We start from the raw sequence: 15,274 nt of genomic DNA on the forward strand, positions 1-15,274 counted from the left end.
GTCCCATTGCCAGTTTGAATCTGGATCGTTAGATTCATTTTCCAGATCTAATCGTGGCCTTCCATTGTTATGACTTATTTTAATGTTGGATGTTTCTCATTGACTTGGACATACCATGAGCGTGCGCTTCTGAACCTCAGGATTCGCCACGTCAATTAATGAGATCCAATCCAACGCTCCTTGTTTTTTCTTATTTTCTATTTTCTAATTTTATTTCTTTTATTTCCATTATTTTCAAAAATTCATATCTTCTTCATTTAAATCCAAAAAATATGGGACCAATTGCATTCTTCTCCAAATAATTTCTAGTTTCTAATTCTAATTTTTAATATTTTTTATTTCATCATTTGATATTTTTTGTGAATTTTCTTTTTTCTGGTATTTTTAATTCATTTTAAATAGTTTTTGATATTCAAAAAATACAAAAATATTTTCCTAACCTATTTGAATGATGATGGATCTATGAAAAATATTCTCATCAATTTTTTAATTGATTTGAGATTTATTTGAGATTTTAGTTCAATTAGGTTATTTTTATTCATTTTTAATTGATTAAAAATAGTTTCTGACTTTTAAAAATGCTGAATTTTTTTGTCAACCTTAGTTTGACCTTGTTGGGATAAATCACTTGGACCTCTAAAGGTTGATTTAAAGTGATTTTGAAGTTTGACCTTTCTTTTATTTTTAATTCAAGTTTATTTTAATATTAAAAAATGCCAAAAATATTTTGCTTGTTGTTTGATCTCCAATCTTCATCCCATTTCTGATTTCTTATTTGTTTGACTTTGACTTTCAATGTCATTTGGTCAATACATATGGATTGGTACATCTTATTTCATCTTATGCATTTTTTATCTTTCCATTTCCTTATCCATTCTTCATCTCCTTCTTCTTCTTCTTCTTCTTTCTCTTTGATCAATGAGTTGAAGGTTGATAAGTTAGCATTGATTAGGGAGACTTAATCTTCCTTGATTCAAATCTAATTCATCTTGATCAATTGATCAAGTGAATGGCTTTGCATTAGGGATAGGTTGTTTTCTAAATCATGCAAGAGGCTTAAACTAATACAAGATCAATTCTCTTTTCCTTTTTTGGCATGGCAAGTTATTGGAACTTGGTTCACTAATCAAGACTTTTAACTTGTGTTGTTGCCTACATTATTATTGACCGGCCTTAGATAGTTGTGACTTCTACATAAGTCCAATTATGATTGCTTAACATAGCGCTAAATTTGCCTTATGGCACACTAACTACTAACACTAACCATTAACAATCAACACTTGCTTATTGTACTTTACTTTTATGCAATTTACTATTCTTGCACATATTATCCATTTGCTTTTTCCTTTGCTCACTTGAGCACATGTTTATGTTAATGTCATTTGTCTTTTGCTCACTTGAGCACATAATTGTGTATATACTATTGTGCTTGTGTTTTGTTTTGATTGTTATGGACCAAATGCAAAAATGGACAAAATGGACTTAGACTTTAGGACTTTCCCTATGCAAACTTGGAGTCAAAGAGCAACTAGGCATTGGGCCTTTAGAGTGCTATAAAAAGTCAAAGAGCAACTAGGCATTGAGCCTTTAGAATGCTTAAGCTTGAAGATGAACATTGAAAGGACCATATTCTAAACTCCCTCTTGTCCATTCTTTGATTGTATCATAGAACCTTTTGATGTGTGTTTCCTTGTGCTAGGAGTTCTAACTTGAACTTATTTGGGGAACCATTACCATGAGCTTCTAAGAGAGGGAGATCCAAGATGCATTGAGGAGTCTTTCCAAGAATACACTTTGATTGATGATTGCTTGAATTTATGCTTTGTGTGATTGCTTATTCCAAAGGATGGGAGCTACTTGGATCATCAATATGATCTCAAGAGAGGAACTCCATTGTGGTTTTGTTTCTTTATCCCTCACCTTTTTGCTTTACTTAAGACTTAGCCATTCTTCTTCTTCCCTCCACTCTAACCCAAGCCAAAACTTTTGTGCAAACATTTAACATTTGTTTTCAAACATTAGAAACCTAAGCCTTAGGCTTTGATTTTCAAACCTTCTTTTCATAACACTTATTTTGAATTTGAATCTTTAAGTCAACTTTGACCATTTTTGTATATACTTCTAATTGGTAAATATAACCCATTCAAATGTCTTTTTGTGGTTCCAATGGCCACTTTCTTAATCAAATTTTCCATAACCTTTAGCTATTAGGTTTGAGTTATCCTTGAGGTAGATGTAATACTCACTTATATCCTTAGTGATGGACAATGAGTCTTCCATGCTTATTATAGGGATAACCCCTCACTAGCATGTTGAAGCTATCCTCACATGGTGGATTTGTGGTTTTAGGTTGAGTTTTCTCCCTTGGATAACAAAAGACCTTAAGACTTTTGGACCAATCAATTCACCAACTCATTTTGAAATTTTTACCCCGAACTACGAGGTTTTGATCCTAATCTTTTTTAAGATGGTACGTAGGCAATGAGTTTATCCATCCAAACACAAAATGTAAATAAACTTGTATATTCTCCTCTCATCTCTTCAATCATGTTTGCACAAACAAATTTTCACAAAAAAAACAACAACCTTTACAACAAGTGTGAAAAGGGCTCCCTAAGAGTACCTAGGATGTTTTGGGTGCCTAACACCTTCCCATTACATAACCAACCCCGTTATCCAGATCTTTGTTTCTCTTTTACTAGTTTTTGTTAAACCTTTTAGGTTTTTGTTCGCTTTCTAACCATTCCTTTGGATAAATAGAAGTGCGGTGGCGACTCGACTTGTATGATTTACCTTGGATTTAGTCAATATCTCTAATGGTAACGAATACCCCGCTACAAAACTCTTGATGAATTCCTGACCAAAATGGAAAATAATGAACATGGGGATCCGTATATGATTTTTAGAACCAATGTAAACCTTTCCTTGATTGATCTCTTGCACTGAGGGTCTCAAACCCTAGATATGAACTTGGTGAGGCACAGGTGGACACACACACTACCTACAAAAGAAGTAAAGTTACACTAGACATATTTTTGGTATTTTGGTTAGTACATAAAAATAAAATAAAGTATGATACAATCAAATGTGCTTGGTGACCTCTCCTAATGCATACCCAAGGAATGAGGGGTGAGGAGGATACCAATGTGTGATCCCAAAGTCAATGTAAATGATGAGATAGTATGAGGAATCTTAGGGCCAACATTGGGGTCTTACAGCTTCGACTACAGCATGTGAACAGACTTTGACAACATGCTAAGGTCCTGTCTAATTGTGGAACCTACAAGCTACCCTGACTTCTTTAGATTATCACATGCATTCCTGTTCAAATTCCAAACACATAACTGACGGGTCGCATTAGGAAAAATTTGTTTTATAAACTCCCTCATAGCCCCATCTCCATTTGCTACCACTGCTTTTGGATATCTATTTTCCATGCACTCTAAGAAACACCTCAAAATCCACTTATACATCTCTGTTGTTTCATCCTACACCAATGCAATACCGAATATAACAGTCTGTGAGTGGTGGTCGCACCCAGAAAATATAAGGAACATATAATTGTATTTGTTCTTCTTGTAAGTTATGCCAAACATAACAACATAACCAAAACAGAAATAGTCTGATCTATTAGTGTTGTCTGCCCAAAAAAGTGATTTCAATCTTCCATCACTATTGATACAGTATTATGCATATAACATAGAAATATATGATTTCACGTTGAGATAATTTAAACTAGCAGCAACATCACCATCTTCAATAACAACACGTATTTTGTTATCAGAATAATTGTACAAATCTTTCTTTGTAAAACTAACATCATTATATCCACCCTTTCAAGCAACTATGTATCCCATTATATGACACGTTATTACTCCATGTGACTAAAGACTATCAATTTGAGCTTTATCTACTTCAGATATTTGACGATAAATGGGGTGTAAATGCACAAACTTTTATGGGGTTAATTCATGGTTATGAGCCTCTTCAAAAATTGACACTACATATTTCCCTTTTTTGGCTTTGTAATGCACATAGAGCCTAGTTGTGCATCTAGTACGGGTCAGACGTCGATGATCTCTTTTCCTATCTACCCTAACTAAGTTCTTATTGTCTCTTAATCCATTTTTGTTGCCTACAAAGTACCTCATTACTATTATTTCACTGCCTTCAAACCCTATTCGCCTAACGTCATTTTTCCTAATGGAAAAATCTTTACATTTTCCACACCTATAATAAAAGTCATAAGTTTCACTCACAGTTCTAAATTCTATAGCACATACTTCATTTTAAGTAATAGAATTAATAATTAACAATCTATCACCTACAACTGTTTGGCTATTTGACCACTCCGCTCCAACTGATTCCTCATCATTGTCATTATCAAAATCATCTTCATCATTTGAAATTTGATGTCCACTAGATACAACATCATTATCATCTTCATCACAACTATATTCAACATCAGATGAATTTGTGTAATGAACATTGTTCAAATCAACCCCAACAGAATCGTCGTAGTTTTCCATCTAAAATCGGCCAATATATATCACAACATAAGTCAACATCAATCATAAAACATAATTCCCAAATTGAAATGAAATCTTAACCCACATATTGAGTAACTAACAAATTTAAAATCGAAATCCTTAAATTTGAAATTCAAATAAAGACAATGACATCAATCATAAAATCTAATTTCTAAATTGAAATAAAATTTGTCCAACGTAATGAGCAACTAACATATTGAAAATCAGAACCTTAAATTTGAAATCCAATTACAGATTACAACATCAATATTCATAAAACCTAATTCCCAAACTGAAATCATATAACAAATTTGAATCATTAAATTTTAAACCCAAATACTTTGAAAATTTTGCTATCAATACGAACTGTGTGAGGAGCGATTGTAAGGGAGAATATTGAAGGTTCGCTTGTTGAAGAGAGTTGAAAAGAAAACTCATTTTACAATGACGAAAGAAGAAGATGAAACGTGTATTCGTTAGTGGTCGTTTTACAATTGCAACGGAAGAAGTTGAATGTGGGTGTTCTACAAATTAGGGTAAAGAAGATGAAGTTTTTGTTGGTTGGAGAAAGAAGATAAAGTTGTTGTTGAAATATCATTTACATTTGTTTTATAAATTTTAATTTTCAAAAAATAAGATTTAAAGTTAAAAAATAATTTATTGAATGAATTTTATAACTTAATTGCAAATATGTTAGAGACTTGGTTACAATATTAATAAATAAAAAAATTGCATAATAAATTACATTTATTATATAGTCCTACGTAGTATTTAGAGGATTTTTTCAATTCACCGGAATTGTGACTTTTTCAAAAAAAAGTCATTTTAATAAATTCACAATAGAATTTTTCATAGACATTAAAAATATAAATTATTTTTTAATGGCTAAAATCATTTCTCTTGTTATTCGAATATTTAATTCATTAATAGTCGAGATTAACTAATCATTGAACCCATTAAATTCAACTCTCTTATTCTTGATCAATAATTTTTTTTGTAAGTGGAGGGATCATTGAATTCAAAGACACCTATTTTTGACCATGAAAGGACACCTTAAGATAAATAAAGTTTGGGTACTATGTAAATGTGTAACGATATATGATATTTCAGGTTGAATACGTTAACTGCAATTAAATGGAAGAAGATAACACAAAAAATTGGCCAGCCCCTCAGTGCATTCATTCAGTCACATGAAATTCAACTCACAAAGGCAAAGTGAAGTGGCATTGGTTCATCTTCCATCAACTGAGCTTTCCATGATTCAGTTCACGAATAATTAATAGGAAAATTTTGGCCAACACATCGCACTCACATTAAAATGATTTTTCTGAATTAACAAAGAAATTTCTAACAGTACAAACAACCAACACATGTGAGCCAGTAGCATTTTTCATTTATTTATAAGCTTTGGGGTACAGCTTTAGCCCATTGAAAGCAAACTAAAGGGTCCACTAAGCAGAACACATAAGTAGGTCACAAACACTATGATAGCCTACCTTGATGGATAAGTAAAATAGATATATTATTACACTTAATTACTTATATGTGAAATTGTTTTCCACACTCTTGGAAAATCTATAATATCATTTAGATTTCAAAATTCAAAGTTTTTTCTTAATTGTTCAGATATAACCATGTTATTTGGATTCAAGAATCAGAAGACCCCGTATAACTACAACTTATATTTCTCTCCCTCACTTTTGCAAATATCCATTTTTAAATGTCTTAAAATTTTAAATAATAAAGATAATAGAAATATGTTTTAAGATTGCATAAATCATATACTCCCTCCGTTTCTTTTTAAGTGTCGTTTTAGCATAAAGCTCTCCAACCAAGATAAATGAATTGTTATAATTTTTTTCCCATTGTACCCTCATTTTAATCCACCATATACTTTCTCTTTCTAAATAAAATTCATTAATATAAGTACTCATTAAATTATTTACTTCAAATAACTAATTCCATAATTTTCTCCACATAACTCTCTCTCTCTTCCGTTGCATTTTTCAACTACTCCTAAATTTTTGGAATTAATATTGCTTGCTATAGGAATACGTACTGCTTGCATTTTCATTAATGGCTAAAGGAAAACTTATTGCTTATTGTTTCAATGAATGACTAAAGGAAAAAATATTCCCTCCAATTATTTTAATAAAAACTTAAGTTTCCCACCGAAAAATTAAAACCAGTAGTACATATAGTATGGTTTCATATTATAAGTTCAAAATATTTACAACTCATAAAATATGGATTTAGATAGTGATACAGAAACATCATTAACAAACCAACATATATTTGAGTTATATGAGTTTGATGAAGATAACTTAGAAGAGGAGTTTGAAGCAACCAATAATATTGATGAGTCCTGTGAAGATAACTTACAAGAGGAGGTTGAAACAAACAATGACACAGGTATATTTTTTAATTTCATGTGTGTTTGGTTACTTTTAATTCCTATAATTTATCTCATGTTTTTATCTCATGTTTTTATGTAAAATAATGGTGGAATCATATTGTGGCGTAATTCAAATCTAAGTTTTGCTTGTTTCTAGTAATCGTTTTGTTTTTTTAAAAATTTACAGTGTATATTGCAGAAAATGTTGAAGCAGAACCTAGAGAAAAAAAGAGATTAAGAATCTTAAGCAATGAAGAACGCGTGTATATTTATCATGAGCTACTACAAAAAAGCGTTGATGGAAAATTACGTAAAGGAGCTACAAATGAGGTGGCTTCATCAAATTCGGTTCCTCTAAGAACTGTTCAACGTATTTGGAAAAGAGCAAAAGAAAGTGAAACACGTGATGTCTCTCATAGGAAGACAAAAAATTGTGGACGTAAGAGAATTTCAATTGATGAGAATCAAATTCGTGAACTTCCTTTCAGTCAAAGAACAAACATTCGATCTTTAGCTTTTGCGTTGAAAACCAATCCAACATCGGTGTTCAGGCTTATAAAATCAGGGGCTATAGGGCGTAATTCAAATGCCATAAAACCACTGTTGAAAGAAGAAAACAAAATATCTAGGCTGGAATTTTGTTTATCAATGCTTGAAGGTACACCACATGATCCAATGTTTAAGAGCATGCACAATATTATTCATATTGATGAAAAATGGTTTTATATGACTAAAAAATCCGAGAAGTATTATTTGCTCCCAGATGAAGATGAGCCATATCGAACATGTAAGAGCAAAAATTTCATTGCCAAAGTTATGTTCTTAGTTGCTCAAACTCGACCACGATTTGACTCAGAAGAAAATGAAACTTTTTCGGGTAAAATTGGTGTTTTTCCGTTTGTTACCCATGAACCGGCTATAAGGTCAAGTATTAACAGAGTTGCGGGAACAATGGTAACAAAAGCAATAACTACGGTAAATAGAGATGTGGTAAGATCATTCCTTATTGACAAAGTTCTACCCGCTATAAGAGAAAAATGGCCAAGAGATGAATTTGAGTCAACAATATTTATCCAGCAGGATAACGCAAGGACGCATATAAACCATGATGATCCTTTATTCCGTGAAGCTGCCACCAAGGATGGGTTTGATATTCGTTTAATGTGTCAGCCTGCAAACTCTCCAGATTTGAATATCTTAGACCTTGGTTTTTTCTCGGCTATACAATCATTGCAATACAAGGAAGCACCGAAAACTATTGATGAACTTATCAGTGCAGTGGTGAAGTCATTTGAAAATTTTCCTTCAATTAAGTCCAATCGTATATTTGTATCATTGCAACTATGCATGATAGAGATCATGAAAGAGAAAGGTTCCAATAAACATAAAATTCCTCATGTAAATAAGGAAAGGCTTGAAAGAGTAGGACAACTACCAATTCAAATTAAGTGTGATCCAATATTAGTACAAGAAGTCAAAAATTACTTAAACATGGAGTAATACTTATTGTAATTGGGATGTAGTCACATTTGAAAATTTCAAATAGAGTTTTTTTTTTTTTTAAATTCCTAAACTTTAGCCATAAAAAAATAATGTTCCTGCACGTAACAAGTTAAGTTCCAAAACTTTAGCAAATATAGGAATTCAATAAAAAAAATACAATAAGAATGAACGTAAGAAATGCAGTTCCTAAATTGTATCAATAAAAAAAGCAATAACAAGGAATTCTTCTCCATACTTATTAAGCAATAACAAGGAGTAAATAAAAAAAACAATAACAATGACTTCTTAAATAACAACTCCTATACCTTATGCACTTAAGCCAAATCTAAAATAGATACTCCATACTTAGTTCACAAATATTTTTCAATAAAATTTTGGAAGAAGTTTTTTTATCATCTTTTTTATCACAGGTCGAAACTCAACATGGTGGGAAGATTCTTTTCTGTTTTCTTCTTCTTCTTCTTCTTCTTCAGGAAATTTGTTCAAATCAAATTCATAATCTGCCTCTTCATTTAAATCAAAATCCAATACAACTCTTGATAATACTTCATCTTCGTTGTCATCTTGTTCTTGTATCTTGTCAAAAGAGTCTTCCACTATTTCTCCTTCTTCTTGCTCCAATGAGTCTTCCACTCTTTCTTTTTTTTGAACATCCATGGAGTCTTTTGTTGTTTCCACCAGAGCTCTTTTGTTTTGCACTTGATAATTTAAACAATGCTACTGATCCTTTTTATAGAATTTTAAGTCTTCAATTGGTAAATTTGTTCCTTTGACAAAATTTAATGCTAATACATTTTTCTATGTAACATTGGAAGCTATCATTTGAATTTAATTTTTATTGACCAGCCAATACTTTGAATAGGAATGAGAGTTATGTATGGGAATGAGAGTACGTATTAAGAAAGAGAATTTTATGGAAAATGTGGAGTGAGTTATTACATATATTAAGAAAGAAAAATTTATGGAAAATATAAAGTTGAGTTATTTAAATAGTAAGGGTATAATTGACAAATTGTAACATTAAAACATCAAAACGACACTTAAATAGGAACAAAAAAAAATCTTCTAAAACGACACTTAAAAAGAAACGGAGGGAGTATTAATTTGAAAGTCAATGAAGACGACATAACTGTGAAGGAGGCTGACAATAGAGTTGGTCTGACGTTGCAAAGTGAGGTTAGAGCGGAATAGCATAGTGAGGTTGGTGTGATGGCGCATAATGGTGGAGTCAACGTAGAGTGAGGTTTGAGGTAGAACCGGCGTAACAAAAAGGCTGGCAACGAAGTCGATGCGACACTCGATGGCCGCAACACGATAGTGGATCCGGCGGGTGGTTTGGTCTGTTGAAGCTCAGGTCCAATTTTTGCGATTTGCGTGTATTGAGCTTTGTTATTTTTGTTCATAGATTTGTTCGTTAATGAGTTATATTTTGACCTTTTATGAATCCATTGAATTTCAAGAGTTATAAATATGTATCTCAATCATTATTCTCTTTGTTGTGAAAACAATATCGGAATAACAAAGTGTGATACGGTGAACTGGCTTTGTGTTTTTGCTTTGAAAAGCTATGTTGCGGATAGCAAGAGTCGCCACCGACTTTTCTTTTATCCAATAAGGAAAGGCGGAAAAGAACAGGAAAGACCTTGATTAGATTTTGAGTTCGGGAGGTACATTATACAAAGGGAAGGTGTTAGCACCCTTTGTATCCATGGTTATCCATGGGCTCTTAATTGCTTAATTCACTTATGTTTTCCTTATTTGAGAAAGTGTTTGAGAAATGTGGTGTGTTTAGAAAATATTTTGAAAGGAGAGTTTAACTTTGTAATGATTCTTGTGCGAATGTATACAAAGTGTTTATCTCGTTTGATTTTGAAAGATGTTTAGAAAAATATAACTCGACGATGATTCTGGTGCGAATGTATACCAAGTGGTGATTTTCTAAAAGATGTTTTGAAAAGTGTGAGGTGTGAAAAGTATTTTAAGCTGTGAGAAAGCATTTAAGAGTTATACCTAACCAAGGTCTTTATAGGTATTTCCTATCCTTAGGAGGGTAAAATTGTCCTTACTATTGAGAAGTAAGTAGTCTTATCCTTTGGATGTAAAGGGACATCGTGGGATCGTCGATTGGTCATTGAAGGCAACATTTGTAAGGATACCTTAGCATTCGAATGGACGATCATCATTTAATCGTAGGCTACAACGAAGGGTCATCGAGGGACAAAGTCATATATTCGAAGGCAACGTTCGAGGGACAAGGTCATATATTCGAAGGCAACGTTCGAGGGACTATGATTTATCTTGTAGGGACATTGACCTTGTGATCAAAGGGACAATGGCTTATCTGTTTAGGGATGATGATGATTTAATCGAAAGGGTCTTTGCTAAGGGTATCCCCACATTCGCGGGACATGACCGTAATATCGTAAGGCAACAAAGAGAGGGATAAGATCACGTATTCGAAAGCAATGTAATTGGCCAAGTAATCAGAATAAATCTCCACGGTGATATCCCACAAATAAAGTGGAATGCCAAGCTATCTCTTCAAGAGTCATGGGAGCCCTTGCAAAAAACTCAGCAAACATGTTAGAATAACGGGATTGGGTGCAATCAAGAGTTGCACCGAACAAAAGAATCATAGCAATAATAATGTCAGGCAAACAGCGTGCAAATGCAATAGAAAACATGTCAAACAAGTACAGAACAGATCAGAATGCAAACAGAAAAAATCAACTACTGTCATGTTCGCTATTGCCTCGCCTAGCGAAGGCCTGGCGAACCCTCGCTACATGTTCGCTTAGCGAGGTGCTAGCGAACGACTGCGGGTTCTGGGTTCTTCTTTGATAATAGTACAATTTCAGAAACCCCAAACCCTATGGCATCCATTATAGAAATTACGTGATTGAATATTCAAAGCATTGTTTTACACATTTATGCACATCTAAACCCACATGCAAAACCTAACGATATTCGCCTTTCCAAATTCAACCATAATGCCTCATACATTTAGAAATTTCAAATTGGGAGCATAGAGTAGTGGGAATAGGGCAAACCTGATTGGAGGGATCGGACGACGTTGAGTTGCACCGTTGGGTTTGCAGAACAATCTTAGGGTTTATGTCTGATAGGGTTGGTGGAGGTAACCTTTGTGCAGATGAGTTCTCTGAATTAGCTTCTAGGGTTTTCCCCGTTGTTTTTCTGATCTGCCCTTTTTCAAATGAAGTTTTGGAATATATAGCTGATTTTTTGTGTCTTGGTGGGCTCAGAATGGAGGCAATTCGGGCCCAAAATGTTCTGGTATATCCGTAGGCTCGCTAGGCGAGTGAAGTAGCGAAGGGTTCGCTAGGCGAGCCCTCAGCGAGGCTCTAGCGAACACTCCCAGACTTGGATAAAAGCATAGCTGGTACTTACTCGCTAGGCGAGCAGCTAGCGAGCCGGTAGCGAGCATTCCAGTAGCAAAATCAACAAGGTTCGCTGGAGCGAAGAGGAAGCGTGAGCTTCTCCTAACAAAGGTTTTGCTCGCCTAGCGAGCATGACAGTTCAGGTCATCTTCTGGATTTGGTAACCTGTGCGCTGGATCTTTGTTCCTTTGAGATTAATGCTTTGAAAAATGAATAGACCCCATTTGAATTTGTTGAACGTATCATAAAAATTAACAGGCAAATTTTGGGGTATGACACAAAGTATAATCGGTTTTTTGATTGGAAAGAAACCCACAAGGGTAGAAAAAGGGAAGCAAGAAGAACACAACAAGTTGGTTATAAACTGTTATTCTTTACTTTCTCTTTAAAACAAGATTACAAGTGTTACAGAATAGCAAATAACTTCTCTCGCCTTAATTAGGATTTGTGTTATACAATGATGAGAGACTAGTATGTTATTTATAAGAAAACTAACACACTAAACTAATGAGCTTTTACACACATGTCTATTACACAAGCTAACTTAAACAATTGGGCATAACAAACAGACTAAATTCGACATGCTAACAATCCTAGCATACTTCGACTATATCATGTGAACAGACTTCGACGACATGCTAATGATCATGTCGGATTGTCGACCCAAGAAGATACCCTTCGACCATACTAGAGTTAGATCCAATATCTCACAAATCTCCACCTTGGAACAAACTCTATAACATCAAGGAAACAAACTAGATTTCTTCATGTAGCTTTATCAACTGCATACAGTGGAAAAGCTTGCTACTTCGTAATGTCTTAGTGATCATATCAGCAGCATTGTGATCTGTCAAAGCCTTCAGCACTTGGACTTCTCCATGCTCGATTACCCCTCTGACGAAATTCAGCCTCATGATAGTGCCAAACATAACGAACACATATCTAGAAATAGATTTCTAAAATTCATACAACCTGCATACTCAGAATCGACATACTCTTCAATTTCTGCTTTACTATTTTTACCACATGCTCCACCATAAATCAGGACTCTGTTCAGAGACTCATTTATATACCTTAGAATCCACTTACAACTGACTAACCTATCTCTTGCAGGTTTCTTGATCAGATCCCAAGTGTGGTTATCATGAAGAGACTTCATCTCATCATACATGACCTTCAGTCATTCAGTCTTATTTCGACTCCTCATAACTTCCTTGTAGTCTCTAGGTTCTTCATCTAGAACCTCACTTGCAGAGATTAACGTATAAGCTATGAGATTTACATACCCAAGTCTTTGAGGTGGCTTGATGACTCTTCTCGGCCTAACTCTTGCTAATAGGTAGTCATCGACAGTTTCCTCAACTTCCTTAGTATCTTCAGCATCTTGTGCTTCTTCTTCGACTTGATATATGATACGCAATTCAGTATCAACATGCTCCACCTCAACATGAATCTCTTTATGTTCCAGCTCTTCTTCAAATATCCGTGCACTTCGACTAACGTCATCAGTTTTCTTGAAAGCAATTTCAGCTTCATTGAAAACTATATCCCGATTGGTGATACACCTCCTGTGACCTGGGTCTGGGCATCATGGCCTATAAGCTTTGACCCCTTCAGGGTATCCCAAAAACATGCATCTCAAAGCTCTAGGTTCAACCTTGTCTTGCCTAATGTGAGCATAGGCTATGCAACCAAACACTCTAAGTTTGTCGAGATCTGATGGGTGTCCCAAAAAAACTTCTTCGAGTGTTTTAATATCTAAAGCAATCGAAGGATGTCTATTTATCATATATGTTGTTGTCAAAATAGCCTCTGCCCAAAACACCTTCTTTAACCCAACAATAGTCAACATGCATCTAACTCTTTCCAAAATGGTTCGATTAAACCTTTCAGCCAAACCATTTTGTTGTGGAGTACCTACAGTAATTTTGTGCCTTGCAATACTAGAGGTTGCACAAAAACTATTGAACGCCTCATAGCAAAATTCAAGGTCATTGTCGGTTCTTAACCTCTTTACCTTTTTGTCAGTCTGATTTTTGACTAGAGTCTTCAAACTTTTGAAGTTCTCAAAAGTTTCATCCTTAGTCTTCTAGATGAATACTCATAACTTTCTAGAATAATCATCAACTATGGATAGAAAATACCTTGCTCCTGAATGTAATGGACACCTTGCATGCCCCCAAAGATCAACGTGGATGTAATCAAAGGATCCATGTGTTCTTTGTTTGCCTTTATTGCACTTTACTCTGCAATATTTTTCAAGTACACAGGGTTCACAAAACTTCAGCTTTTCGACTTTGTCTCAAACAAGTAGATTTTGCTTCCCCAATTCGACCAAACTCCTTTCACTGACATGACCCAGTCTCGTGTGCCAATTTTTGTCTTCGAGAAAGGTTTCATGGATGTAACATCTACAGAACCACTGACAACTTCAGCCTCAAGGTATACAAGCCTTATTTCTTCACACCTCTTAAGACTTCCTTCGACCCCTTCATGACTTTTAGAATACTTTTCTCTCCTTGGAAAACATATCCTTTCTTGTCGAATTCATAAGATAAATCAAATTTATCTTAAAATCAGGTACATACCTGACATCAATTAACAACCTTATTGACTCATCACGGAGCTTGAATCTCACAGATCCAACACCTGCAATCTTGCAAGCTTTATTATTTCTAAGCAATGCAGATCCACCATCTTGATCACATAGTTCCTCAAACAAGTCTTTGTTTGGAGTCATGTGTCAAGTGCAACCTAAATGCATAATCCACTCTTTACTTGAGTTGTCGCTTGAAACCACAAGAATATCAGATGAGTCAAAAGTATCTTGAACAATGGTTGCGTTACCATTATCCTTACCTCCATGATATTTCAGATGTTCAGGGCACACTTCTCTTGTATGACCCTCATTCTTACAGTGATTGAAGGAGAAGGGCGATCCAAAATGCAGGGGAATTTAAAAAAAAAAATCATCCTTTAGTGATCCTTACGAATGGGCATGATCAGTGATAGAATCGTTACCTCTTGTGACGATCAAAACCTTTGATGCAGATCTACGGAGCGATCACGAACGTTGAATGATGACAACGCCTCTACTCAGTCCACACGAACGGATTCCTTCAATCTCAGTGCTAGCTGCTACTAATGAAGGCTTTGAGTGAGAGAGAGAGAGATAGAAATGAAATTACAACTACACAAATGCTTCTACACAGGGTTCTATTTATAGAACCACTTGTGTGGGCTGCAAGCTAAAAGGCCCACTTAAGTGTATGTGGCCCATATCTTATAATATGCCAAAATCACTTAAGCGCGTGGTACATTACCATACTTCGTATTCTACTTAAGTACACCGTACCTTACGATATCCTACAATTCACTTAAGTGCATCGTACCTTACGGTGTTCCTTAGTTACTCTATCTCTCATCAATCCGTCCTTTTGTGTGTGTTT

At 34.5% G+C, this 15,274-nt stretch overlaps 1 protein-coding gene across 1 annotated transcript; it reads left to right on the forward strand.

Annotated features, from left to right (window-relative positions):
• The first annotated feature begins 7,198 nt into the window (after positions 1–7,198).
• Positions 7,199–8,424, forward strand: LOC127079569 (uncharacterized). Its single transcript, XM_051019953.1, has 2 exons — positions 7,199–7,254; positions 7,308–8,424. Exons 1-2 carry the CDS (start codon positions 7,199–7,201, stop codon positions 8,422–8,424), a joined length of 1,173 nt encoding a protein of 390 aa, XP_050875910.1.
• Positions 8,425–15,274: the final 6,850 nt, after the last annotated feature.

This window comes from Lathyrus oleraceus, chromosome 5, assembly GCF_024323335.1.
Source record: "Lathyrus oleraceus cultivar Zhongwan6 chromosome 5, CAAS_Psat_ZW6_1.0, whole genome shotgun sequence".
NCBI classification, from domain to species: Eukaryota; Viridiplantae; Streptophyta; class Magnoliopsida; order Fabales; family Fabaceae; genus Lathyrus; species Lathyrus oleraceus.

Bases quoted from the DNA above. Each gene is read 5' to 3' on its own strand.
- LOC127079569 (XM_051019953.1), top strand. From the start codon at position 7,199: ATGAGCTACTACAAAAAAGCGTTGATGGAAAATTACGTAAAGGAGCTA. The intron at 7,255-7,307 runs GTGGCTTCATCA...TATTTGGAAAAG, and splicing joins GTAAAGGAGCTACAAATGAG to AGCAAAAGAAAGTGAAACAC.